This window comes from Peromyscus leucopus, chromosome 6 (assembly GCF_004664715.2).
Source record: "Peromyscus leucopus breed LL Stock chromosome 6, UCI_PerLeu_2.1, whole genome shotgun sequence".
Taxonomy (NCBI): domain Eukaryota; kingdom Metazoa; phylum Chordata; class Mammalia; order Rodentia; family Cricetidae; genus Peromyscus; species Peromyscus leucopus.
The window spans coordinates 83,118,790-83,146,691 of NC_051068.1; the positions used below are offsets into that span (position 1 = coordinate 83,118,790).

A 27,902-nucleotide genomic window follows, 5' to 3' on the forward strand; every position below is an offset into this window, starting at 1 on the left:
GTCAGCCACAAGCTCGATCTGTAAGCATTTCTTGTGGCCTTTTGTCAGACTTGGTAGATGAGAATATATAGTATTGGGTAGAAATGGGCCTCAAGTCTGTCATTCCATCACAGTTGGTCACAAGCCACCAGACACTGAAATGCAAGGGCAGCTCTCCAGATGTGAGCTGTCGGTAATAACTGCCCAGCCGCTACAGGATCTGTGTACAGCATTTCTAGAATAACCTCGGCCAGGGCCCAACAAACTATAATCACTAGATTACACTTTTGAAATCTACTTTTGTGCCTACTTCTGAAGCTCTTTGCTCAAATAGTCTAAAATGGCAATCTGGAAGGGTTTTTCCTAACCGATGGTATACAAAACAGATGTTCCCCCAGTCACTATCCATCCTGGTCACCCGCTGCCCTTCATCCTTTACCCTTCTTCACAGCAAGGACCACTGCCTGCCTCTGGCACAGTGTACATACACACTTGCCCTCTAGCTTCCCACTAAAATGCAGGACCCTGCAAAAGCAAGAGCATCCTTGATATCTCAAATTGCACCTGTAACATCAGTGGTGTTCAATGGTCGAGCCCTTCACAAGGGTTTGAACACTGCCACAGCAGCCTGAGCTCGTCTGCAGATGGATGTGTGTGGACACTCACCTGACACTTCACAAGGATGTCGAAGAAGTCTTCGTCAGGCTCCTTCTTGTCATTTGTCATCAGGCGCTCAAGTACAGACTGATTGTTGGCTTTTGTCAGACGGAGCCCTGGCAAATTACTGAAACTGGCCCTCTGGTCATCCAGACGGCGGCTCTGTGAGCTGGCAAGAAGATCTAAAAACTCGTCTGTGTTGGGGGACACCACAGAGACCGACGGTGCTGTGGACAGGTGGGAAAGGAAGAACACGGGACTGTTACGTGCTGAGACACCTGTGCGCACGCTGCTCTTCTCCACCCTGCTCTCCTGCAGGGCACTGCCGCTCCTGTGACCTGTCCCAGCAGGGTGGGAAGGGTGGGTTCCCAAGTGCTTCAGATGTACTCAGATCTCTCTTCCTTTTTTTAGGTAGTCCTCACCCAAAACTAACAGGTGTGGGGCTGGATTTCAGAAGGTGAACAAATGGTGGTGGTCTTTCCTTATATAGTTTCATCTAATGTCTCTTGTTTTGTTTCCTCCCGTGTCTGGATGGGAATCATTTAGTGAACTAAAGAGTTAAAAGACCGGCCAATCCCCCCACCTCCCCCACCCCCAGACAAGGTTTCTATATTTGTAGCCCTGGCTGTCCTGAAATTTACTCTGTAAATCAGGCTGGCCTCCAACTCAGAGATTTGCCTTCCTCGGCCTCCCAAGTGCTGGGACCAAAGGTGTACACCACCACCACCCGGTTGAGACTAGCCAATCTTAGTCTATGGTAGAAGCCATCTTTTAGTAGAGAAATATAACAATATAAAGTAATGTATTTTAGACTTCTAAATTTCAGATGAAATGTATGCCTTATTATTTGTATGTAATATATAAATAACTACCTTGTATGTGTGTGGTGCTGCAGATGAAGGGCCCACTATTTGCTAGACAAATACTCTACCGCTTAGCAGTGGCCTTTTTCTCTTGAGTCCGGGGTTTCCCTATCTAATAGCCCTGCTGGCTTTGAATTCACTTTAATACTCCTGTCTCAGTGCCACGTGCTAGGATTATGGGATCTTTTACTGAAAGGACAGTACTAAAGACAACTATTAAAACGGGAAAAACATGCATGATGGTCGTCTGTGATCCCCGCACTTGGGAGGGAAGCAGGAGGATCAGGAATTCAAAGCCAGCCTTGGCTATGCCTTAGAGGAACAAGATGGCTTACCTTTCGTCATCTTGGGGGTGGTAGAAGAAGCTGCCGTGGATGCTGTGCGACAGTGTTCTTGTAAGGAGCACCTCTGGTCGTCCATCCTGTTGCTTTGAAACCGCCTCAGTAAGTCAAAGAATCCTTCATCTCCAACAGTGTCTGCACTGATTTTCTAAAAAAAAAATGTAATATGCTTCATGATTCCTCCTTTATCCTGAGGTCATCTGTGAACAAGTCATGATGTAATCAAATGCAAAAGGGAAAGATTAAAAACAAAAAGAATTCAGTGGCAATGTTGGTAATAAAATGCCCCATACTGACCCCACGAGAATCACTTTTAATTCCTGTATTTCTTAGGCCAAAGTAATATATCTAAAGCTTGGCTTGGACATCACAACTATGATCCTAGCTTCTTACAAACTGAGGCAGGAAGAGCACAAAGTTCAAGGCCAAGTCTGGCTAACTTGGTGAGTGTCCCAAATAACACTTTGCAGAAGTTCTGGAGATGTAGCTGTAGCTCAGTGGTGGATTACACAGCTTGTTTGAGGCCCTAGATTTAATCTCCACTGCAAGAAAAAAACACCTCAGTCTCCAGGGGAATGCTAGAGATGTGCAGTCATGTCAATTGGTGGTGGGATACATCTAAGAAATTCAGACCTAGGTGAGTGTAGGAACCCACTGCATGCCTGGGCTACGTGATACAGTGTAGACTGCCCGTATGCATGTGGTCTTGTCAGAATGAAATGTCACCCTGCTGCTGTATTAGCAACACAGAGGCACCCAGGCTCAATGACTCCACAACAGAATTTAAGTAAATTAGTTTTTGTAAACTAACTGGAAAAGCATAGATATTTTCCTAACGTAACAATCTCCAAGGTTTTTTCCCATATGGGAACACCAGTGCTAGGGATCCAATGCATAAACCCTCAGGAAACCGTCCCTCCCCCTCCAAAGTCCTTTTATTAAGGATTGAAGACTCGGAAAAAAACTTCAATTAAGTGTCTGAGGGAAGAAGGGGGCCTTATATTCGGAGTGCTCCAAACCTGAATGGTGCATGTAATGTCTAATGCAAGCAGTTGATTTTCCTAAGTATTACACTAACATCAAAATTACAGTACACAAAGTGTTACAGGTCTAAGAAGGGAGTAAGTAAGTCAGCTAAAGTCTCATGCATCTGTATTGGCTCTTTTAAAAATGAACGGACACTTTTGGAGATGCTTTGTATTGATAAATACAGTTCTAAAGGTTTGTTTATAGGACAATGGACTGAAAGGTAGAGGTGGGTTCCACGGGCTTCTGTTCCACCACATCTAGTGCTGTAAAACTAATTCATTAAAAAAGAAAGCCGGGCGGTGGTGGTGCATGCTTTTAATGCCAGCACTCAGGAGGCAGAGGCAGGTGGATCTCTGCGAGTTCAAGGCCAGCCTGGCCTACAGAGTGAGATCCAGGACAGACACCAAAACTACAGAAACCCTGTCTCAAAAAACAAAACAAAACAAAACCCCCGAATATCTGAATCAGTTTGTTCTGACTTCACATGTGTTTGTCTTACTAACAACAGTACAATAGGACTTTTGCAACAGTCCCTTAAAATAGTAATAATCGCTGTCCAAAACAATGGAGCAATTGACTACGACCAGAGCAGGTCCCAGCTAAGAACTAAAGAAGACGGCGAGAGACACATTCTTTGACTAGTACATATTTTACCCGTTTATCCCAGTCTGGTGTGAGTCAGGAAAACTAAGAATTACAACTGGGCACTTAGGCTAGAACTCTGAGTGATACCTTCGGAGGGTCTGGACCGCGGCGGTCCATAGAGTTGCTGGCGTCCTGGAGAACTTTAGTGGAGGAACTGCTTTTGTACTTCTTGCCCTTTAGTCTGTTGACAAACAGGAGCTTTGCAGAAGGTTTGGCGATCAGAGGCTTCTGTTTAGCGAGAATCTCGCTGTTCCAGTTTGGTACCTATAGATGGTAAGTGGAAAGCAAGGCATGAGAAACCCCGCCTTCACAGTTACTCTCGGCGTGGGAGAGTCAGATCCTTGGGTGGCTTTGCGTTGTTACTGTGTTTTGCTTTTAGACAAAGGGTCTCATTATGTAGCAGTACTGGAACTCACTTTGGTCCTGTGAGCCTTCTGCCTCAGATCCACAAATATCATTTAATGAATCCATTCAACAAATTCAACAGCATGTTTCAAATGCAGACTGTGATGCTTTTATGAACATAAGAGTAAGAAAACGAAGTTTACCCAAGTAGATACTAATTTTTAATTAAAAATTCATTTTGAATGGTCAGAGAAGACAAAGTAGTATTCTGGATGTAAATTACATAAAATTCTGTTACAGCCAGAAACTTGTGAGTATATGTAGAATTTTTAATTAAAAATTAGTATCTAAAGTTTATATAAATAATTTGTTGATAAAACTAGTGATTTCACTAATATGAAATAAATTCTCAGTAGACAAAATCACACACATACCCCCCCCCGGGTAATTTTTTTTTTAAATAACTGATTCCTCTAGGGGGTAGAGTGGGAGTGTGGGGTGAGAAGGGAAGGGAGGGGAACTGTGATTGGTATGTAAAATGAAAAAAAAATTTAATTAAATTAAAAGCTGATCCCTCTAGAACTACTTTTAAATTACATTTATTGACTGTGCGTGTCACAGCACACAAGGAGAGGACACAGGACCCTGCGCGAGTCTGTCCCTAGGCTGTGAGGCTGAGTGGTAAGCACCTTTATCCCAGGAGCCATCTCCCAGGCCCACATTTTGAAACATCTTGTTCAAATTTTAAAAAACCTTAGATCTGGCCGGGCGGTGGTGGCGCACGCCTTTAATCCCAGCACTTGGGAGGCAGAGGCAGGCAGATCTTTGTGAGTTCGAGGCCAGCCTGGGCGACAGAGCGAGATCCAGGAAAAGGCGCAAAACTACACAGAGAAACCCTGTCTTGAAAAATAAAATAAAAAAAAAATAATAATAAAAATAAAAAATCTTAGATCTGGACTTTTAGAGGCTAGTTATTCGAAAAGTATCAATATTTTAAAAATCATATGCTAGTTTTAACAGAAGAGCATTTAAGGGAATGCAAAGACGAACTTTGGTTTTCACACACATTGCCCATGCTGGCCTCAGCCTGCTCTGTGCTAAGGTTACAGGTGCGTGCTACCATGCCCAGCTGAAAGATGTTCTTCATGCACGACTGCTTGTTAGAAAACAGCATCTATAATATTCAAATGAATACTGGACAGTTATTAATACCTGAGGTTACTATTGGGATGGGAGGTTACCGATTCTTTTGATTTCTTCTAGTTTTCTAAAGTTGCTATAATGAATCTATTTTATAAGAAAGTACTTTATAATCCTGAGAGGATGAGGAGAAAGGAATGTAGGAGCCAGAGGGGCCAAGGACACCATGGGAAGACTCACTAACTTGGGCTGGCAGAGACTGAACCGACAACCAGAGCCTGCATGAGACCGACCTAGGCACTCTGCATACATGTTACAGCTATGAGCTTGGGCCTCTGTGGCGCTCCTGACAGTGGGAACAGGGGCTGTCTCTGAATCTTTTATTCGATTTTGGGACCCTACTCCTCATACTGGGTCACCTTGCCCAGCCTTAACACATGGGGAGGTGCTTAGTCTTACTGTAACTTGGTATGCCATGTTTTGTTGATACTCAAGGGAGACCTGCCCTTTCCTGGATGGAGACAGGAGTGGATTGGGGAGTGGGAGGAGGGATGGGGGTGAGGGGCTGGGAGGGGAGGATTGGGTGTGTGTGTGTGTGTGTGTGTGTGTGTGTGTGTGCGTGCGCGTGCTACAGCCAGGATGTAAAATAAATAGAATAAAAAAAAAAGTACTCTATATAATACAAAGCAACAAAGATCTATTCAACAATGTAAATTAAGCTGAATCAAAGTGGAAATAGCCTTGATTTGTCTTCCAATAACAGCTTCCAATCATAATCTCTTCTCTGCATCTGCTGTCAGAAACAAAAACAAACATGCCGGGCGGTGTTGGCGCACACCTTTAATCCCAGCACTGGGGAGGCAGAAGCAGGTGGATCTCTGTGAGTTCAAGGCCAGCCTGGTCTAGAGTGAGTTCTAGGACAACCAGGGCTACACAGAGAAACCCTGTCTCAAAACAAAAACAAAAACACAGCGTAGGAAGGATGCATCTCAAATAAAAGGCACTTCAGCTAAAAGGTGGAAAAGCTTCACGGGGCGGGGAAAATGGTTCTGCAGTACAAGTACTTGATGCTTTGAGTCTCAGAACCACACAAAAAGAAAAAGTCAGTAATCCCAGAGCTCCCCATGGAGGAGCGGGAGGAGCGTGAACACATGAAAATCAGCCAGAGGCTTGTGGACCGGCTGGCTAGCTTGGGCTACTCTGTGCAGAAGAGAGCGGGAGGGAAAGAGGGTGGAGCAGGGGAGACACCGTCTCAGAAGGCAAGGTGGGGGCTGCTCAGGGGCCCAGCAGGTCAGGGTGCTTGCTGCCAAGGCTGATGACCTGAGTTCGATCCTGGGGACCCACATGATGGAGGGAGGGACCGACTCATACAAGCCGTCCTCTGGCTTCTACTGACGCGCCGCTGGCACACACCAACGTTCTGTTAAGAGGTGCAAGAGCAAGTTGTTCCCTGACGTCCACACTGCAGCCTGGGAACGCACGAGCACACACCTGTTCACACACAGCTCTGCAGTGATGCTGTTATGTAAGTGAATGACGAGAGGTATCGTTCTTGCTTTTAATCTACCTGGTATCCTTTCAATTAAAAATGTTTTTTTAAACAAGACAAAATGTTCAAACAGTTTAAAATAGCCTATAAAATATTTCTAGCCTATCCCAGGCACTTTTAGAAGCAGCTACTGTAACTTTTGCTATGTACTTTTCCAGAAATGCTGCACGCACCTACAAAGAATACATATGCATTTATCTTTTTTAGCACACGACAGCATGCTCTTCTCATTCCTTCTGCACTGGACTTTTTCTGGTTCTAGTTAAAAACACATCTTTAAGCGATCTCCACATAGGACAAGCCTAACCTCTTTCACTTAAGAGTTACTGAAATACGGTTACAGTTCATGGAAATTTAAACATAGACCTGCCAACCTTTTCTGGTGTTAACTTCATAAGTTCCATATTTTCCATACTGTGTCTTCGTCCCAGCTTGGAGCGTGTACCTTTGTAAAAAAACAAATTCACTCAAGTAAACCAGGGAGCCCTTCAGAACACAAACTTAGCATCGCCTCTTGATTCCATTCTAACACCCGATTCACAAATCCTCGTGCAAGGAACATCTGAAAAGAGGAGATATTTTCCACACTACATAAAAATAGACAGTCCCTCTACAACGTTCTGATGTCAGAAGCCACATGTTGGTTGCAAGCTAACCACTGGCTACTAACATTACCCCTTGATTTAGAAAAGGCATTTTGTAATGAATGGTTTATACTCTCTTCATAGCCTCAAAGAAACCCACATACATTGTGGTCTAAGTGAATAAAATCATGGGAAAGCTGTAGGCCTTCAGTTTTGAGAGAATTAAAAATAACACTCCAGTTCCACACAGTTTTTCCCAGGTTTCCTATTTCCAGACAGGTTCCCTGCCAGTCAGGAGACAAGTCAAATAAAAGCAAAGTGTCTCAAAAACATCTTTTGATCATATTGCTAAATATTAAGTACAGAATTTCTATAACCAAACAATCCTTTAAAAATTCAGTAGTATTTTTTTTAAAAGATTTATTTTATGTGCATGGATGTCTTGTCTGCATGTATGTCTGCACCACGTACATGTCTGGTGCCCCAAAAGTCCAGAAAAGGGGTGTCTGGTTCCCCTGGAACTACAGATGGAGTTACAGACGGTGGTGAGCCACCATGTGGGTGCTGGAAACTGAACCCAGGTCCTCTGGAAGAGCAGCCAGTCCTCTTAACCATTGAGCCACCTCTCCAGCCCCTAAGCAGCATTTTTTAAAGAATAATATACCTGGACATGGCATTGCATGTTAGCCTCACTCAGATGGCTGAGTATGGAGGATCAAAATTCAAAGCCAGTCTACACAACAAGACCTTGTTTAAAACAAACAAACCCACTACCAAGAACAAAAGGGCATAATACAAAGCACAGCTGACACCTCCCATCCGGCTTTAACATACGAACACCACAGACATCTGTCTGGGTAAGCCCCCTGTGCATACATCTGCCATTGCATCCTTTCTTCGCCGGGGCTAGAGATCCACCCGGGGCCTCGCCAGTGCCTCCGAGGCGCCCTAGCACTGAGCCGCATCTTTCCACAGACTTTTTTTTTGGTTTTGGTTTTTTCAAGACAGGGTTTTTCTGTGAAGCCCAGGCTGGCCTCAAACTCAAGAGATCCGCCTACCTCTGCCTCCCGAGTGCTGGGATTAAAGGTGTGCACCACCACCCAGCAAGACATATTAAATGCATTCTTTTTTTTTTTTTTTAAATGCATTCTTGACTTATGAAAATTTCAACTTAGAATGGGCTCATGGTAGAGGGTGTAAACCCATCAAAAGATGGGGACAACTCTAAGTATTCATGTTTCCTAGTGGGAAGACTTAATTACTAACCTAATTTCTTTATGATTTGTTATGTTTCTAGAAACTGGTATTTCTCCTAGGTTTTGAAACAGATTGTTCTAAAATTATACTAAACCTTTCACTTTCAATCTGTACATCTAGTTTGTATGTCCCCTTCTCTTTTTAAATTTCTCTTTATGAAAAATAATCTTGAAGATTTGCTTACCTTTTCAGAACCAAATTTTAACTTTAAAGAAAATCTCCATTGCGTTTTGTCTTAATACACACATACGTGTACATACAAAAGATAAAAAAATTCTTTTAAACACAAATTTTGCTAAAGAACCAATATAAGTCACATGCCACAAGAATGGAAATACAGAGGCGTGAGGAGATGGTTCAGTGCATTTATTGTTTCTGCAGAGGGACCTGAACTCAGTTCCCACATCCTCATGGCCACATGGTGGCTTACAACCATCTGTAACTCCACTTCCAAGGGCCCCAGTGTCCTCTTCTGGAGTCCTCAGTCACCAGACACACATGTGGGCAAACACACACATGCATGCAAAACATCCAAATACATAAAATAAAAATTTTAATTGAAATACTATATTTTCACTGTAACTTCTAAGTTATATTTAATCTTATTTAAGAATTCCTTCTTCAATCTATGTTACTTAGAAGTATGCTTTTAAGTTTTCAAATGGATGCTCTATATTACTGTGTGTGTGTGTGTGTGTGTGTGTGTGTGTGTGTACATGTGTGTAATAGTACGTGGGGCTTGGTGCTTGTGCATGCTATGAGCATGTGTCCTCTCACTAAGCCACATCACAATGCTCTTTAGTTTTCAGGTTGGCATCACTGAGTTGCCCAGCTTGGCCTTCGACTGCCCTCTCAGTGGTGGGAATTACAGGCGTGTGTCACTAGGTCCAGACTTCTATGCTACTTTCTCGATACTAATTTCCAACTTAATTGCCCTGTGTTGAGGACAGGCTATCTATGAGATACAGATCCTCTGAAATTTTTATTTGCTTTATTGAGTTAGCTTTATGGTTAAATACTGACTACAAGCTGTGAAGTGATCGGCATTCATATTTCATAAAATCTGTGTTTTCCATTTCTTAAAGATTTTAATTTCATGTGTCTGCATATGTGTTCTGTATGTACCTGTGAGTACAGGTACCCTCAGAGGCCAGAAGAGGGCGCTATATATCATGCAGGTGCTGGTAATGGAAGCAGGGTCTTCTGGAAGAACAGCCAGTGCTTTAAATGCGGAGCCATTTCCAGCCCCAAGAATTTTTCTGCCATTCTAAAAGGTTCTATTGAAGGCACTGAACTAGAACATGGAGTAGAAGGAAGAAGGATAAAATCTGTTCCAATGATAGATGGGAAGAGCGAGGGAGGGAAAGAGAGGGTAGAGGAGGCTCAGGGACCGAGCCCCGGGCATGGCAGAGGTGCTGGATGGAGGGTGGGAGAGAGGAGAGAGCGTTGTGAGTGGACAGCCAGGGTGTGTAACCTGAAGTGCAGAGGGGGAGCTCAGGGTGAGTGATCAGCTTCAGGAAATACTGCCCAGAAAGCAAGCAAAAGCAAAACAAACCACGGTTAAAGCCCGGGTGAGTTTATTTGGTAAAACACAGGTCCCCAGTGACCTCGACAGGAGGTGTTAGCTGCCCTGACGCTCCAGTGAATGGGTTCCGGGGACGTGAGAGGTGAAGGAGACAGTAGCATGGGTCTGTAGCTAGAGGAGCTCATGAGGACACATGACACTTAAAAGATGAGAATTCCTACAATGTACCGATTTACAAGTTAAACACGGGCAAACTTTATCCAATTACAATTACCAATTACCGAGCACAATTGCAATTTATTACACACCCCACACTCTAGACTCTCTGATGAACTGCTCTTTGGATATCCTAAGGTCAGAAGTACAGATCTGCTGTCACCTTCCTCTCCGAGTTTAGAGGGAAACTCCAGTGACAAAGCTAATTTTTCCCACTGGCTTTCAAGTTTGAAATATTCATGCCAATGTTCTTCAGACCAAGAATTTCTTTTTTCACTTTTGTGTATGGGTGTTTTGCCTGCACATGTCTGTGTGCCGCTTTTCTGCCTGGTGCTGAGGGGCAGAGCAGGGCATCAGATCCCGGGGAACTAGGGTGACAGTTGTGAGCTGCCATGTCAGTCAGTGCTGGGACTCAAACCCAGGGCCTCTGGAGGAGCAGCCAGTGCTCTAACCACTGAGCCGTCTCTCCAGCCCTCAACTGTGAGTGTAAGCTTGGGAACACATGTATTTTTTTAAACTACATTGATTGATTGATTGTTGGGGGTGGGGTGTGCATGTGCCATAGTACTCATGGAGGTCGGAGGACAACTTGAGGAGTTGGTTCTTTCTACCATGTGGGTTCTGGGGCTTGAACTCTGGTCATAAGGCCCGTCAGCAAATACTTTACCCATTGAACCATGGTAGAAGATTTCCTGAGGTTTTTGATTTAAAGAAAGAGACAACCATCCCAAGCTGTTTCATCAGAAGTGAAATGGGGGAGAAAAAGAACTCACTAAAAAACAGATATATTATAAATACGTGAAATAGAAAGGCATAGACGAAATGTTTTCATTCTAGCATCTTCATATCTATAGATTTCTGAAATAACCTACAGGTTAATTTAACAGCATTTGAGTATTTTTTTAACCAAAGAAACTGATTATACCTTCAGCATTCCTACGTTCACAGTAAGAGTTATAAAATGCTGTGTTCCATGTTCACGGGTTAACTGAACTGTGTGAACCACAGAAGCAGGAGAAGTTATCTTCTGTCACCCTCTCTGAGGTCAGCAGACACACTTCCTTAGCACTTTAAAAGAGCCTTTCTTTTCCCAAATGCGAAGTAACTCGTAAGCGTGAGAACTGCAGGGTTTTAAAGCTGCTACTCACCATGTAAGCTGCCGTCGAGTTCAATGTTTTCAGACATCATGGAGTTATTTGTGCTGTAGCTCAGACCAAGAACCATCTGCAGGTCTGAGAGGTTCAGCCGGGCAGTCAGTTCGCCGCCTTTGTCCCCAACCTATAACCACGAGTGTTTCTATGTTAGAGCGACACAGACAAGTGCTCAACATCGGTTCAGTGTGTGTGTGTGTGTGTGTGTGTGTGTGTGTGTGTGTGCCTGTGTGTATGTGTGCCTGTGTGTGTGCCTGTTTGTGTGCCTGTGTGTGTGTGCCTGTATGTGTGTGTGTTTGTGCCTGTGTATGTGTGCCTGTGTGTGCCTGTTTGTGTGTGCCTGTGTGTGCCTGTGTGTGCATGCACACGTGAACAATTCTCAAGGTATCTATTACCATTCCAATTTCACATATGAGGGAAATGAAGCTCAGAAAAGGTATCTAAGCTCAAATAGCCATTGGGTGTAACAAGAGCCAGACCTTGGTTCTCAGTATCAACTTTTTCTTTAAAAACCATGATATTTCTCTACTGGGAACGAGGGTAAGAAGATGGAGTATTTTGGTCACACCCTATTCCCATATGCCTCAGCTCATCTTATTGCCCCCCCCCCCAGATCAGGGCAATACAGTCCTCTATGTGCTCACACAGCTATATGAATGCTCTGGAAAAACACGCTACTCCATCACTGATTTGTAAATGACAACGGGATGGGCAGTGATTTCTTTAGCTTCATACCTCTCTGGAAATTTCCAAGTGCTTTTCGGCAAAATGCATTGCTTGATCATGATTTCCTAGAGCTGTGTATGCATTTCCTAAACTCCAACACGCTCTTCCTTCACCAATTCTAAAATATAATTAAAAATTAACATGCAGTGATCTGAAACAAGGCCCTTGTACAGAATAAATGCAACCAAGCGATAATTAAAGGTTTTTAAAGCATGCTCTGGATTTGCTTAACCTTTCAGATATAGCAATGAGGAGTCTAGACAGAAAGATGGGAATACTAAGTACCAAACTCAAAGTCAGATATTAAAACATGGAAACAGTCTTTAAAAATATGCAGTAGCCAGACCTTGAATCCCAGCACTTGGGAGGCAGAGGCAAAAGGCCGGAATTCAGCAATGCACCTGCAGTTACCTTAACTCAGGAACGGCGTGACGTACCTATCTTTGAGCTCCTGAGCAATTGCTAAGTGCTTCAGATGGTAATCGATGGCCCTCTCGTAGTCCTGAAGCAGGGTGTATGTGTTCCCAAGGCTGTAGCAAGACTGAGCTTCCACGGCCCTGTCTTTAAGCTGCCGAGCCAGCAACAGCGTCTTCCTGAGAGAAAGCAATTCACACAATGCCCATGTTTAATGCTGGTTCTACGAATCATAGCACTGACGTTTTTCATCTCTGTTGCTTTCTGCTGCTTTTTAAATAAGTCTGTTTGAAAGTCCAATATATTTTCCCATTGTTCTAGAAAAAGTGAAAAGATGCTTTGAAGTGTAAAAAAACGGATTCAAACTTTGAGTCCTAATAGCTCCCCAAAATACAGGAGTGCCGAAGCATGAGATCCATTGCCTCTAGAGAGCAGAAATACTTCAGATATTTAGAAGATCTCTCTCTTTGTGCTGGCAATAACCCACATGTTCGTGGAACGGCTGTCTTGTGCGTATGTGTGTGTGCATGCGCATCACATGGAGGCACAGAGTTGATATCAGTCTGCTGTCTTCCTCACTGTTCTCTGTTTTTTGAGTCAGGGTCTCTCACTGACCTGGCCAGGTTGTCTGCCCGGCAAGCCTGGGGATCTTTCTGTCTCTGCATCTCTACTCCCAGCACTTGGGGTTACAGGTAACACCACTGTGCCTACCTCTTCAGGTGGGGGCTGGGCCCACTCAAGTCCTCATATTTGTCCGGCAAGTACCTTGCCTGTGAAGCCATCTCCCTAACTCCAGCCTCTGTCTTTAATCCTACCATCACCTTTCCCTTCTGTCAACATTTAGAGTGTCTAGGGAAAGTCCCTGGATGTAGGCTTATAGTCACTGATGCATACAAAATGCCCATCACTTCATTGAACCTTCCCAAAGTCTACCTAACACATGCAGCGCTGTCAGCAAGAAGTTAGTGTGAGAGGTGAGAGCAGGGGCCGGGGCAGCACTGCTGGTTCAGACCCTGCCGTTGCTAGCTGTGAGTTGAGGGCGAGGTACTCAAGCCCTCTGTCCGGTTCTCATATATATGACGGATGGGAGAAGTACTCACAAGGCTTCTGGGAAGGTGGAGACGAATCCGTATGTCTATAAACTGTATCAGTGCTTACACCTACAGATTGATAATTTGGGTTTAATAATCTAAATGACCCTTTTCCATAATTTCTGCCAACAGCACAATTACTTCATGCCACCCATAACTACTTAAAAATTAAAATATGGTAATAAGACGGGTCTTTTCAAGAACACAAATTACAAGTTCTATACAGAATGATGCTAACGCCAGAGCTGCCACCCTGAGAGTTTCCTGCCTACTCTAACGGACAGGTCCTCATGGGCATTTCTGAGACTTCAGCAACTGCCTTCAGACCCCACAGTGTAGCTGCTTCTGCTCCACCATTATTCTGTGTGTAGCCGATTTGTAAATGATCAGAAATCTTTCCAGAACCAAATTCAATTACTTAGTTCTGTTTGCCAAGGCACCGCTTTGTATCCTGCAAAGTACGGGTCACATACTTTAACATGGGCCTGAAGACAGTTCTGAAGGTGAGTTCCAAAAGTACCACTAACCTGTGTCTTTGGAACACAGGTTAAGTTTCTGAGTTCTAGCCTGCTTGCTGCAGCGGAGCGAGCCATCACAGTGAACTCATACTTCTTTGTCAAAAAGCCACCAACCAATTTGTAACACAACTTTTCAATATTTAGCACAGGCACAACACTTAATAATAAAAGACTTTTCTGAGCCGGGCGGTGGTGGCGCACGCCTTTAATCCCAGCACTCGGGAGGCAGAGCCAGGTGGATCTCTGTGAGTGAGTTCGAGGCCAGCCTGGGCTACCAAGAGAGTTCCAGGAAAGGCGCAAAGCTATGCAGAGAAACCCTGTCTCGAAAAACCAAAAAAAAAAAAAAAAAAAAAAAAAAAAAAAGACTTTTCTGTATTCTTGGTTTTAAATTATATGAAACTTGACAGTTAAAATAAAAATGTATATCATACTCATCACCATTAGGAGGAAATTCATATCTAGTTAATTCAGTGGTTCTCAACTTGTGGGTCATGACCCCTTTGGAGTTTGAATGACCATTTCACAGCGATTACATATATCCTGCATATCAGATATTTACATTATGACTCATAACAGTAGCACAATTATAGTTACAAAGTAGCAATGAAAAAATTTTATGATTGGGGGTCACCACAACAATGAGGAACTGTATTAAAGGGTCACAGTGTTAGGAAGGTGGAGAAACAATGAGCTAATCAATAATCAACCAATAAATATTAACCACGGATAGAAGTTTAAAGAAAGACAGCACCATTTCATGTTTTAGATGGACCAAAGCAACTCAGTTTTTCTTTCTCTGTTTTTTAGACAGGTCTCGCTGTGTACCTCAGACTGGCCTGAAACTTACTTTGTTGACCAGGTGGGCATCAAATTCAGAGAGATCTGCCTGCCTACACCTCCTGAGTGCTGGGATTAAGGGCGTGTGCCACACACGCCAACTTTTCTTTGTCAAGTAACAGATATAGAGAAAGGTTACTAAGGGAAAGGTACTCCTAAGGACGGGCTGGACGAGTGACCCAGGAAAGGCATACACCAAGAGCCGCACCATTTCTGTCGTTGTTTTGATGACAAACTATCTGAATTCTGAATACAGGAACCTCCAAAGTGTCAGCGCAAATCAAGCCCTGTGCTCTTGGTTCAGTCTGAGTGAGTGCAGAAAACCCTCAAGAGTCTAACGGGACAGGGTAGACAACCTGAAGCAGGTTAGACCCGCCACCCTCTGTTTCCAGGACACCGATGGGCTACAGGGCTCCTGACACAGAAGCCCAAGCGGGCAATGCTGCAGGCAGAGGAACAGAGCCTCAGCGTGGACAGAAGGGAGGGAAACCTTTTGCTAGGGGCCGGGGTAAGAGGGAAAATTCCGTGATCACTGGTAGAGACTAAGACCTATTTTTTTTTTAACTTTAGTACTCTTCAGACAAGACCTAGTTTTGTTACCAAATGTTCTTTTGGCCTCTCTTACAACTCATAATTGGGTGAGATAAAGCACATACCCACACATACCCTACATGCTGAACAGGTTTATACAGGACTTTAGAAGATTAGAACTTTAAACAAAACATTTTAAAGATAAAAAGTAATAAAAAACACTAAGGAAGTCATACTGCTGCTGTTGTAGTAGGTAAAGGCTACATTTGATGATGCAGGCCTGCGATGACAGCGCTCAGGAGGCGGAGACAGGAGGATTGCAAATTCAAGGCCACCAGGTGAGACTCCCAGAAAAAAAATAACACTTGAGTACGATGTTTCCTGAGCACTGTGTATCGACCGGGTGAGTTAACACATCCTTTCACCCAGTTCTCACGACACCCCCAAATCCAGATCCTGCTGCCTACCACAGATGACGAGACAGGCCTGGGAGCCTAGGCCCTGACACTGGCGCACATCCAGTGATACCCCCAGTGAGACCAATGAGTCTCACCCCCAAAGCCAATGTGCTCTTACAGGATGCACAATTACTCGTTTTACATTTACCCACGGAAGTATCTGACTAACCGGTAGTATTCGGAAGCGGTTTCGAATTCACCCAGGAATATGTATGCATTTCCCAGGTTGCTGTATGCTCTCCTTTCAGCCGCCTTATCTCCAAACTCTTTTGCGATGAGGAGACGCTGGAACAGAAAAACTTCATCAGACACAGAGAACCAAAGACCGTCCAATCGCAGCCCTCCACCCTGGCGGAGGAAATGCTCTGTCTCCAAGGCCTTCTGTTTACCTGCTCGTGAGCTATAACCGCATCCCTGAAGTTGCCGAGGAGGTAGTGTGTGTTGCCAAGATTCCCAAAGGCTCGTCCTTGGGCGGCTCGGTCACCTAGAGCAGTTACCAACGACAGGTTTTCCCTAATGATGACAAAAATGGGCGAAACTGTTAAGTTTAGGGGAAAGTTCTTAGTTGATTGACAGACGGAATTTCTCTTTCTCATAGCTGGGGATTTAAACCCAGGGCCTAGCGCATCTAGGCCAGTGCTGGCCACTGAGCTATTCTCCCAGCCCCAGAGTTTTTTTGTATCAGAAAAAAAGTCAGCATATAGTTACAGTGGCAAAATCTTAAAGGTACATTCTGAGGTGGGCAGTAATGAAATACTGGAATTCTTTATTCACTGGGACATCTGGTCTTTACTCAGAGTCAGCAAGAGATGAGCTTGGAGCCCCATAGCTAGGCAATTGTACTGGCCAAACACTAAATTTACCCCAAACTAAGCATTGCTATTTCTTGCTTTCACCACTAAGGGGCACTGGTCTGCAGTTGAAGTGAAACTGCAGTTTTCCGGCACTACAGTACCATTTAAACAACTGTTTCCAATGGTTAGTTTTCCCGTTAGCCTATCATTTTTCCAGCTTTTGTTTTAGGTTTTTGGTTTTGTTAAAGACAGGATCTCACTGCGCCATCCTGGAACTCAGAATGTGGACTTTGAAACTGGTAGGGCCGGCGTGTGCTACCGCAGTCAGTTGACCAGCTCACGAGTCCTACATCTTTTTTGTTTGTTTTGTTGTTGTTTTCCAAGAGGGTTTCTCTGTGCAGCCCTGGCTGCCCTGGAACTCACTCTGCCTTGAACTCACAGAGATCTACCTGCCTCTGCCTCCGGAGTGCTGGGACTAAGGGGGTATGCCACCACTGCCCGGCTATTGCTCCATCTTTGACAGACCTGGAAACCTACTACTGAGTAAAGAACACCCTGGAGGCATCCAGGCTCACAGGCCCACACAGTCTGTACTCACTCATAGAGATCCACGGCTGCCTGCAAGGCATTTCTCACTTCTTCTGGAAACTCTCCTACATCCTGGGGACCAGGGCAACCAAAACTTTTCCCTTTGGCATGATACACATTTCCAAGATTGTAGAGTGCTCTCGCTTCTCCCACCTAGATGGAGACATCAACAAAGCTTACATTCTGAAATCAGAGGCCAGGGGCTACACTGCTTATCTCATGATTTATTTATGTGTCAGTACTGTGTGTGCATGCATGATGTGTGTGGTGGTACGTGTACCCCGGGCACATGTGGAGACCAGGGCTCACTCCTCCCGCCCTCCCGCCCTTCCGCAGGTCCCCGGGATTGAAGTCAGCTCACCAGGCTTACACAGCAAGTGCCCTTACCCACTGAGCCATCGTGCCAGTCCCCATGTTTATAACATCCCCAGTACTAGCGACAAGGAAAAGAAGTATCCCCAGTGCCATCCACAGAGGGTCAAATACATGATCTTACTCACGAAAAAGGATCCTTTGCTATTTGCTTTTTCTATTTTTTTTTAAATCTGTTTTCCCTTTTACTTTATAAACTACAGAAGTAGTATTGGAACACAAAACGATTTCAGTGAAATAGCCGTCATCTGGCCTCCCGTCTTTATTACCTTGTCATTAAGCTCTCTGGAGATGTCCAGGTGTCGCTGGCAACACACTACCGCTTCATCAAAGTTCCCAAGCACTTTTAAGGTGTTGCCAAGATTGCCACTGGCTTTGGCCTCCCCGAGTTGATCTCCAATAGTCCTAGGACATAAACGTGAAAAGTGAATGATGTTAAAACTATCTTTAAATCTTAAGATACAGACGGGCAGCAGCGGCGCACACCGCACGCCTTTAATCCCAGCACTCGGGAGGCAGAGGCAGGAGGATCTCTGTGAGTTCGAGGCCAGCCTGGGCTACCAAGTAAGTTCCAGGACAGCCAGGACTACACAGAGAAACTCTGTCTCAGAAAAACAACAAACAAACAAACCTAAAGAGAGAGACAGAGAGAGAGATAGAGAGAGATAGAGAAGTCAAAGAACAGTTTTCCTAGAAGAGAAGAGACATAGTTAAGATAAAATTCATTAATCTTGAAACCTATTTTAAATAATAAAAAAACTTCTACAGTTAATTTTCAACCATTTGATTAAGCTCTAGGGCTGTTTAATTACTGTTCAACTAAACTGTTTTGCCTAAAAATTAGTTTTCAAAAGTAATGCCATTAAATTAGAAGTCATTAAATACACTGTTGGTTTTTTAAGAGGATGGAAGTTTGTTTGTTTGTTAAGTAAGTTAATTTAGAGAGAGGGAAGACTATAAGAAGCTGACATTACCTTGCAAGAGTCAAATCGTGGTGGTGGTATTCTAAGGCTTTGGCATAGTCATGTAGGTAGAAGTAGGCGTTGCCCAGCTGGCTGTAAATAGCACTGAGTGTTTTGAGGTCTTCAGTTCCAACTTGAACGGCAGCTTCAAAGAATGAGACGCCGGCCCGGCAGTCCCCCGATTTACACAGGCGCTCTCCTTCCAAGGCCAGCTCAAGGCAGGAAGCTTCCATTCTGCAAAATGATATAGGACAGATACTTGGAACATTACAGCCATATCAGTGATGAACTCCCAATAATGTAAACGTGGACTTTGTGGCTACTCTGGAGCAGACCGACGCTTGGTTGAATTACATACAAATTACTGATAAAAAGTAAATGCTTACTTGAAGCAACTTGAAGCTAATGTGCCTACTCAAATTTCTCTGAGCCTCAGGTCTCTGGGATTGGGTCGTTAAATATCTTTTATGGAGTTCATTATAAGGGGCCCACCCAGAGTAACCCACTTTACTAGTGAGGTTATCTGAAGTAGTGTTTCCACCCACCATCCATTATTCCATTTACCTTTCTCAGTCTCGTACTTCACACACACACACACACACACACACACACACACACACACACCTTTTCATTTCCTACCAGCACACAAGCAATTAGTGTAATTGAATAAAGGAACAAAATATCTTGATTACCAGAGAACTAAAGATCAAGCAGCTTTCCTGGAAAGCAATTAATTTAGATGGAGATGGAGGGCTTAGCCATCACAGCTGGGGGATGGGGGGCTTAGCCATCACAGCTGGGGGATGGAGGAGGGCTTAGCCATCACAGCTGGGGGATGGAGGGCTTAGCCATCACAGCTGGGGGATGGAGGGCTTAGCCATCACAGCTGGGGGATGGAGGGCTTAGCCATCACAGCTGGGGGATGGAGGAGGGCTTAGCCATCACAGCTGGGGGATGGAGGAGGGCTTAGCCATCACAGCTGGGGGATGGAGGAGGGCTTAGCCATCACAGCTGGGGGATGGAGGAGGGCTTAGCCATCACAGCTGGGGGATGGAGGGCTTAGCTGGTACAGCACCTGCCTTGCAAGCAAAAGAACCTGATTTCATTCCCCAGACCCATGTAAAAATGCCAGGCGTGGCACATGCTTGTCACCCAGCACTGGACAGGCAAGGGTCCACAGGCTTGCTGGTCAGCCAACCTGGCCTAGACGGTACCTCTAGAGTAGTGAGAAGCTGTCAGAGGAGGAGTATGTTCTTCCTGAGAATGACATGCCAGGCTGTCCTTAGAGGGTTTGTAAAAGTAGAGTAGAAACCTGATGGAACTAGGGAAAGTATGGACTAAGATCAACTAAGAGCCAACTGCACAGCTTCAAAGCAGACTCCTGAATTAGAATAGGCAGATTTACCGGCAATCTGTAACAGGGAATTTTCAATTTTCTACTCAGGTATCTTTCTCCTTAACAATTCAAAAGACTTAGGCAATGTCTACTGCTTGGTTCTAGAGCAGTAATTTCCATGTATGAGCTTATAAACCAACCCAAGTCCATGTAACCAAGGCTCTAACATGTCTCAACATTAGGTGAAATCAATTAGACACAGGGAGAACTAAGTACACAGACATTAAATCAGTCTAATCAGAAATGTAACCAGCTATATTTTTTACAATTTACTTACTTTTTCACAATTTCACACAGATATACAATGTACTTCACACCCCTGACCTTCTCTTACCCCCTCCCTTGAATGCCAAACCATTCTTCTTCCCAACAAGGAGTCCTCTTAGCTTCCTGGGTGGAAGTGTAACACTTATGATGGGTGTGTGTGTGTGTGTGTGTAAGGGCGTTGGTGCCCTACTGAATCTAGTCAGGGTTGCTTGAATGAGCATGAGCAGGGGGTCATTCACTTAGCCGGGCAACTTACCTGTGGCTCCAACACTGGGAATATGACTCCCTGTCTCCTAGCAACTGTTAACTGTCCACAGCCCTTCAGGAAAAGGTGTGTGGGGGGGGGGGTCTCACAAGCCCCTCCCCCATCCATGATGGAATGGTGATGCCCCAGTCTTGTGCAGGTATTTAGTCAGCTGTTATGTGTAGATTTTTTTTTCCTATTCTTGTGTCAGCTCACTATGTAGCCTATGCTGGCCTTGAACTGGAGATTCTCCTGCCTCAGTCTCTAGAGTGCTGGGATCACAGGCATGCACCACCACAGCAGCTATTTACACTTTTTTATATGCAGGCTTGAAATTAATATAACTTTTCTTGTCTTTCCCAAGTGAAGACTTCCCTTTACATGAAAACTGCTAGATGAGATATCTGAACTTGCTGTCTTTGTTAAATACCCCAACCAATGAATGCCTAAGAATTACCAAGGGGAAACATTTGGAAAAGAGAAAAAAGTGTGTGTATGTACATGTGTATATATACAGATGTATATAAAAATCTTCCTATTAAAAATTTAACCTAAACATTCTAATTATGTAAAAATATATATCAAGCATTTTCCCTTCTAGGAACAGAACTTCAGCGTATATTTCCACAATTTCACAAGATGTCTATGCAAGGAGATTTAGAGCAGCAAAAGACTGCTATGACAAGTATGGGCTGGAGAGATGGCTCGGTGGTTAAGAGCACCGGATGCTCTTCCAGAGGACCTGGGTTTGATTCCCAGTGTCTACATGGTGGCTCATTACCATCTGTAACTCCAGTCCCAGAGGATCCAACACCTTCTTCTGGCCTCCTTGAGCACTAGGCATGTGGTATACAGACAAACCCACAAACAGAACACCCGTACTCATAACTAAATAAAACTGTACAAAGAAGAAGGAATTACATGGCACCCCGCACGGCACACAGTTCCACAGAGGGAGAGAGCAGGGAGGTGGTCAGGCAGCAGAGATCTCAACCCAGGGTGACAGGGTCACGCAGGACATCGGAGACAAACAGAAGCAGTCATGTGGAAGGCATTCACAAACAAGACCTGTGTGTTTGCCTACATCCATATAAAGCAAACATACATATACAGTGAGTATCACCAGGACAAATACACGACCTTCTGGATTTGTACGTTTTTTATACAACATGATATCATCAGTCCAAATGACATGATACATAACAAAGTTTATTTTATTTATTCTATGTATATGGGTGTGTTCTGTCTGCTGGTATATCTGCTGGGGACAAAATGGTATCATAAGAGTTACACATTTGTGTGTGCATGGATGTGAGTGAGTGCTTGCCTGTGTGTCGCAGCTGGGAAGGTCAGGGACTGAGGTCAAGTGTCATCTTCATCGCTCTCCACCGTACTTTGGAGACAGTCTGCCCCAGTCTGTCCCAGACAGTCTAAACCCAGAGCTCATCAACCTGGCTACACCGTCTGGCTAGTGAGCCCCGGACTCACTGGTCTCTGCTTTCCCAGGGCTGAGGTTACAAATGTGCCCCCACACTCAGCAGCTACACTCCACGAGTACTGGAGACCTGAACTCAGGCCCTCACGCCCGTAATCCACGTTACCCACTAAGACATCTCCTTAGCCCAAGTACACACGTTTGGAAGACATTTGGTGTAATTATCACCAGAGACCATAACAGTCAACCAGAACCCTGCTGACCTACCTCACTGTCCTGAGATCGTAAGTGAGAATGTTATTATGGTAACTAACATCTGAGATAAAACTCAAAACTATCTAGGGGACTGTTAATGCAGAGACATTCTATGACTCTATTATATATATTATGAGGATACAAGTTAATATTATGACAAATTCCCTAAACTCAGTCAAATATTGATAATCACAAAATACAGCAAGTTAAGTTTACACGATTTTAGAAGATCATTAAATGACAGAGAAAGTAATTTCCTATCCTCTCTGTCACCGTGAGAGAGCCAAATGACTTCATATGTTGACTGGCTGGGTTGAAAACAAAGCACATGCTTCGATGCAGGAAACAGGTCAGGGCAATCAATGCCTCTCCTAAGCCTTCTTCTGCAGGCTCCCCGGCGGCCTGTCTAGCTGCATGACCAGCTGTCAACGTGGCAGGTTCACCTTGGAGAAAGCTTCTAATTGTGTGTGAAGGATTTCTCTGTTAACTGAGGTGAACGCCCCCTAAACAGGAACGGCACCTTTCATAGGTTGGGACCCTGGACTGAATAAAAATGAAAATGATCTGAATACCAGAGTCACAGCTCTCTACTTCCTGAGTATGGACGGAAGGTGACCATTGCCTCCGCTCCTGCTGCATGCCTTCCCTCCATGAGGGACTGTACCTCAAACTGTGAGCCAAAATAAGCCTCCCCTTCCTCAAGTCTTGGTCAGGCATTCCGTGACAGTAATCAGAAAGTACCTAACATAAACCCTTCAGGTATAATTCCTGTTCTGCACAAGTCTGTTATTTCGACTCCAACTTTTCTTTCTCACTTCTGCACTAGATTTTGACATTTAGCACCTTTGTTACCGCCTTAATTTTAATTTCTTACATTCATATTATATCAGTCAAAGCAAACAGGATTAAAATCTTGATGCTGTACTTAAAAATATCTAATAATACTGATGATGTCCAAATCTGACTCCTCAAAAGGATTCCATAGTTTTTCAGGATACATGATGGGAGTTGGGACCCCAAACCAAGAGCTGTCCACCACCTCCTTTCATAAACTGCCCCGGTGTACTGCAGTCAGGCAGGTGCCGTTCCCACCACCAGCCCTAGCTCCCGTGAGCAACCGTTATCTTACTTATCAAGTATACCTAGTTCTCCTTTACTCTGGGAAAGGAAAAGCAGTACAAAATCACTAGGACTCAAATTTTAATTAAACAATTGTTTTAGATTTATTCATTTTACGTGTGTTTTGCCTGCATGTATGTTTGAGCACCACATGTGTGCCAGAGGAGGTCAGAGGAAGGCATCAGATTCCTTAGAATTGGAGTTATGAAGAGTTGTGAACCACCACATGGGTGCTGGGAATGGAACCCGGGTCCTCTGCAAAAGCAACAAGTGCTCTTAACCACTGAGCCATCTCTCCAGCCCCAAGACTTAAATTTCACATAATAACAAGGTTCAAATTTAAATCTCCCAAAATAACAGAAGGGGAAATTGATGCTCAGACAGGGTATTTGATTGGCTTAATGATCACATGGTGGATAAGCTAAGGGTATAAATTGTTGTTGTTGTTGTTTCCAAGTCCAGTGTTCCTTCCACCACTCCCTGTTACCCCAAACTATCTTAAGGAAATAATAGTATTAGTGCTATCTTTGGGGATAGGGTTTCCTATATCCCAGATTCGCCTTGACTCTACACAGATGATGGCCTTGAACTTCTAATCTTCCTGTCTCCACCGACTGGGTCCTGGGATTAGAGGTGTGAGTCACCACACCTGGTTTATGCAGGGCTGAGGCGCATACAGGCCAGGGAAGCAAGAGCATTCACCAACTGAGCGACCTCCTCGGCCTGGCCTCAGGGAGGAATATTAGCAATTACATTTCTCTGGCAAATCTGAATTCAATACTGAATTATATTTCTCCGTGTGTGTGTGTGTGTGTGTGTGTGTGTGTGTGTGTGTGTGTGTGTGTGTTCACGTGTATGCAGTTTCATGTACGTGTATGAGCCAGAGGACAACCTCCACGCTGCTCCTCAGGAGCCATTCACCCTTTCCATTTTGAGAAGGAAGGGCTCTAACTGGCTTGGAATTGCTGAGGAGGAGAGGCTGGGCTGCTGGTGAGTTCCAGATATCCGGATGTTTCTGCCTCCACAGCACTGGGCTGCTGAGCCTGGCTTTTGTTTGGGTTTTTGTGGTTGTTTTGTTGTTTGTTTATACACGTGAGTTCTGGGATTAAACTCAGGTCCACTGAAGGGAGGGCGAAGCATTCAACCAACTGAGTGACACCCCTCCACCCCCGGCCAGCCCCTCAGTCCTACCTTTTAAAATATTTTCACTTTATTTATTTGTGTTTGGTGTATGTCTGAGTGTGTGTGTCTGGGTTCAGAGGTCAGAGGTCGTGTGTTCTGAGATATCACTCTCCAATTATCCCCATGAAACAGGGTCCTTCAAGTAACGGCCAATAAGCTCCAGGGATCTACATGTGTCTCTACCTCACCCCCAGCAGTGGAGTTACTACACACACGGCCACTCCTGGCCTTTAGGTGAGTGCTGGGGATCTGAACTCGGGTCCTTAAACCTAGGCAGCCAACGTTCTCACCCACTGAGACATCTCCCCAATCCTATTTTTCTAAGAAATATTTGTCTTTATTTTTATTCATGTATGTCACCCCCTCCCCGCCCCTGCCGTGTGTGGGGTGTGTGAACGTATGCCTCATGTGTGGGTGGCCCCAGGGGCCAGAAGAGCGCATCGGATGCCCTGGAGCTGGATGGACTTAGGGGTGGCTATGAGCCTGCCGTGGCTGCTGGGAACCCAACTTAGGCGCTCTGGAAGAGCGGACAGCATTGTTGACCGTGAGCCGTGAGCCGTGAGCCGTCCCTCCAGCCTGTACTGACTCCTTTCACTTGAACGCAACAGTCCTGACCCTTGTGATATCAAAGCGCTGAAGTGTTTGTTAGTCACGTGACAAGGACAAACAAGGACAGGCCCCAGAGGAACACAGAACTACAGAGGCCAGTGTAATGAGTACAATGTATCCATCTTTCAATAATGAATACAATGTATCCATCTTTCAATAATGAATACAGTGTATCCATCTTTCAATAATGAATACAATGTATCCATCTTTCAACTTCGCAATTGCCAATACAATCAATGTTTCACCTCTACTCCCAAACTCACTCCAACCCCAGATTATCTGGACGTATATTCCAGAGTGCACATAATTTCACTAACACATGTTCAGTGTGTATTGCTAGAAAGTATTTTTAATATCATTAAGCACTTGGAAGAAAGAGGTAAGGAAGGTCACTTGAGCTCAGGAGTTGGAGGCTAACCTGGGCACAGTAAGACCTTGTCTCAAAATGGTCTTACTTTTTTATCACACTTAAAATTCTCTAAAGCCAACCATGATTTTTTAAAGTTTAGAAATATATTCAATTTTGTTATCAGCACACATGTTCCTAAGCAGGTGTGAAGTATTTCCTAAAGTATTCTGATGTCCCCGGGAAGCGGGGCTTCCTCACTTATCAGGGAACTACTCCAAAGCTGTCGTCACTGAACTATAGAAACTTCTCGAGGGATAGATGAGGAATTCTACAGCGAAGGAACCAGATGGATTGAACATGGCACAGGGCACACTAACACACAGCGCTCGCATCGTTACCTGAAACTGCACACAACCTACACTCCCCAGAATGCGGTGTTAGATTGTGCATGGAGTCTGGTGTGCTCGGTATGTTTTACTACAGACAGTTACAAGTCTTTCCTCGGTGAAGTCCTAAAGCAGTGTGCAAGTCAGGTCTGACCTGTCACGGAAAAAGAAGAAAACTAAGATCTCCCTACAGGCAGGGGCCCAATCCTGTCCTCCTCCTCTAAGTTCTTTCCTAGACCAGAGGGCGGACACACCACTCTTTACAACGATCAAAGGACAGATAACCGTGTTCCTGGTTCATCTGATGGTTATGGCCTACAAAGTTCAACAGGCATGCATAACCAAGCAAATGCTAAGCGACTGGGCTGCCCGAGGCACTAACAACCAACGAAACAAGGGAGAGGAAGACAGGAATACGCAGGTCACAAAGGGGGCAAACTGAGAAGCTCAGAAAAGGTTCGATCAGGGCCTCTGGGCTGAATCTTAGACACCGAGTAGAATGAGCGAAACCAAGGCAGCAGGAAGGGGATTCAAGTCGCCATGCCCAACCTTAGCAAAAACACGGAGACACAGACCTGCACAGTGTGCAGAGCTCCACGCCAACATGGGGAACAGCAGAGGGAAAGTGTACAGCCCAGGTACCAAGGCAGAGGGGGAGCATCTCACACTGTGCTCAGCTTGGCTCCCGGCATCGAGGGGCCACCCTGGGCTGCACGGTTAACTCTGTTTTCACTAAGCCCCCAGTGGCAAATTTAAGGTGACTCCTGGAAGGTAAGAGTGGGCAATGCTGGGAGTAGAGAGGGAGACTGGGGACCTGAACCACTGCAGGGCGGGAGGTGCGGATGGGCAGACGGATCTACACAGTGGCAGCACGTGCCGCAGACAGGGTACGTGGCAAGGAGGGAAGTGAGTTACACAGTGAGCTTTCAGGTCTGCGGGGGCAGGGCCTGGAGTTCAGGTGCTTCACAGTAAGTGCTTGCCCTAGGCTGAATGCCTTCCATGCGTCCTTATCTGAAAACACTCCTTTTTTGAGATAAGTTCTTACTCTGTAGCCTAAACTAGAACCCAGTATGTAGCTCAGGCTAGCTGAACTCACAGCACAATACCCCTGCTTCAGTCCTGGGTGCTGAGATTACAGTTTGAGCCATCATGCCTCAGACTAAAAAGAAAAAAAAAGAACATTTACGTATTGTGTAAATGTGCGTGCATACACACACTTGCACACATGTCCCATCGTGTAAGTGTGCGTGCATACACACACTTGCACACATGTCCCACCGCATGCCAGTGAGGCCAACCCTTGAGAGTCAGCTCTTCCGGACTTTCAGTGCACACCATGGATTAAACTCAGGCTGCCAGTTTATGCTGCAAGTGCCTTTTCCACTGAGTGCTCTCACCAGCCTGAGATGTTTTTAAATCTTTCATAAAGATGTCCTTACTAGGCTGGGAGGTAGTCAGGTTACAAAAGTCCCATGTATAAAGACATGAGCTTTAGGCCCGTAAGGTGGCCCAGTGGGCAATGGTGCTTATCACCGACCCCAGTGACCTGGGCTTCATCCCCAGAATCCACACTGTGAAAAGTAGAGAATCAATCCACACAAACTGTCTTCTGACTTCCAAATACACACTATGGCGTATACACCCCTGGCCCAAACACACACACACACACGCACACACACACACACACACACACACACACACACACACACACACACACACACACACACACACACACACACACACACACACACACACACACGGGAGGGAGGGAGGGAAGGAGGGAGGGACCCTAACTTTATATAACCTTTCTTGGCACCATGCCCTAATACAAACCATCTATTTCACAGTATAAATCTCCTATTAAATGCATGTTAAGAAATGGAGGACTGAGCACTGGCTGCTCTTCCAGAGGACCCGGGTTCAATTCCCAGCACTCACTTGGCAGCTCACAACCATCTGTAACTCTAGTTCCCGAGTATCCAAGACTCTTATACGGACATACATGCAGGCAAAACCACAACACACATGAAATAAAAATAAATAATTAAGAAAAAATGGAGGATTAAAAAAAAATAAAGGCTGAGTGGT

General features: G+C 44.8%; 1 protein-coding gene across 2 annotated transcripts in view; it reads right to left on the reverse strand.

The window, feature by feature from the left end:
* Gpsm2 (G protein signaling modulator 2) overlaps positions 1-27,902 on the reverse strand; it is a 42,920-nt gene that overhangs the window by 1,505 nt on the left and 13,513 nt on the right. For both annotated transcript variants that reach the window (XM_028879345.2, XM_028879346.2), the window contains 12 exons: positions 18,585-18,806; positions 17,880-18,015; positions 17,249-17,391; positions 16,246-16,369; positions 16,026-16,141; positions 12,445-12,600; positions 12,017-12,125; positions 11,279-11,408; positions 6,923-6,993; positions 3,602-3,778; positions 1,835-1,988; positions 646-863 (listed from right to left, as the gene is read on the reverse strand). In XM_028879345.2, the coding sequence (XP_028735178.1) occupies positions 646-863; positions 1,835-1,988; positions 3,602-3,778; positions 6,923-6,993; positions 11,279-11,408; positions 12,017-12,125; positions 12,445-12,600; positions 16,026-16,141; positions 16,246-16,369; positions 17,249-17,391; positions 17,880-18,015; positions 18,585-18,806 (1,756 nt within the window). The remainder of the gene's footprint in view (positions 1-645; positions 864-1,834; positions 1,989-3,601; positions 3,779-6,922; positions 6,994-11,278; positions 11,409-12,016; positions 12,126-12,444; positions 12,601-16,025; positions 16,142-16,245; positions 16,370-17,248; positions 17,392-17,879; positions 18,016-18,584; positions 18,807-27,902) is intronic.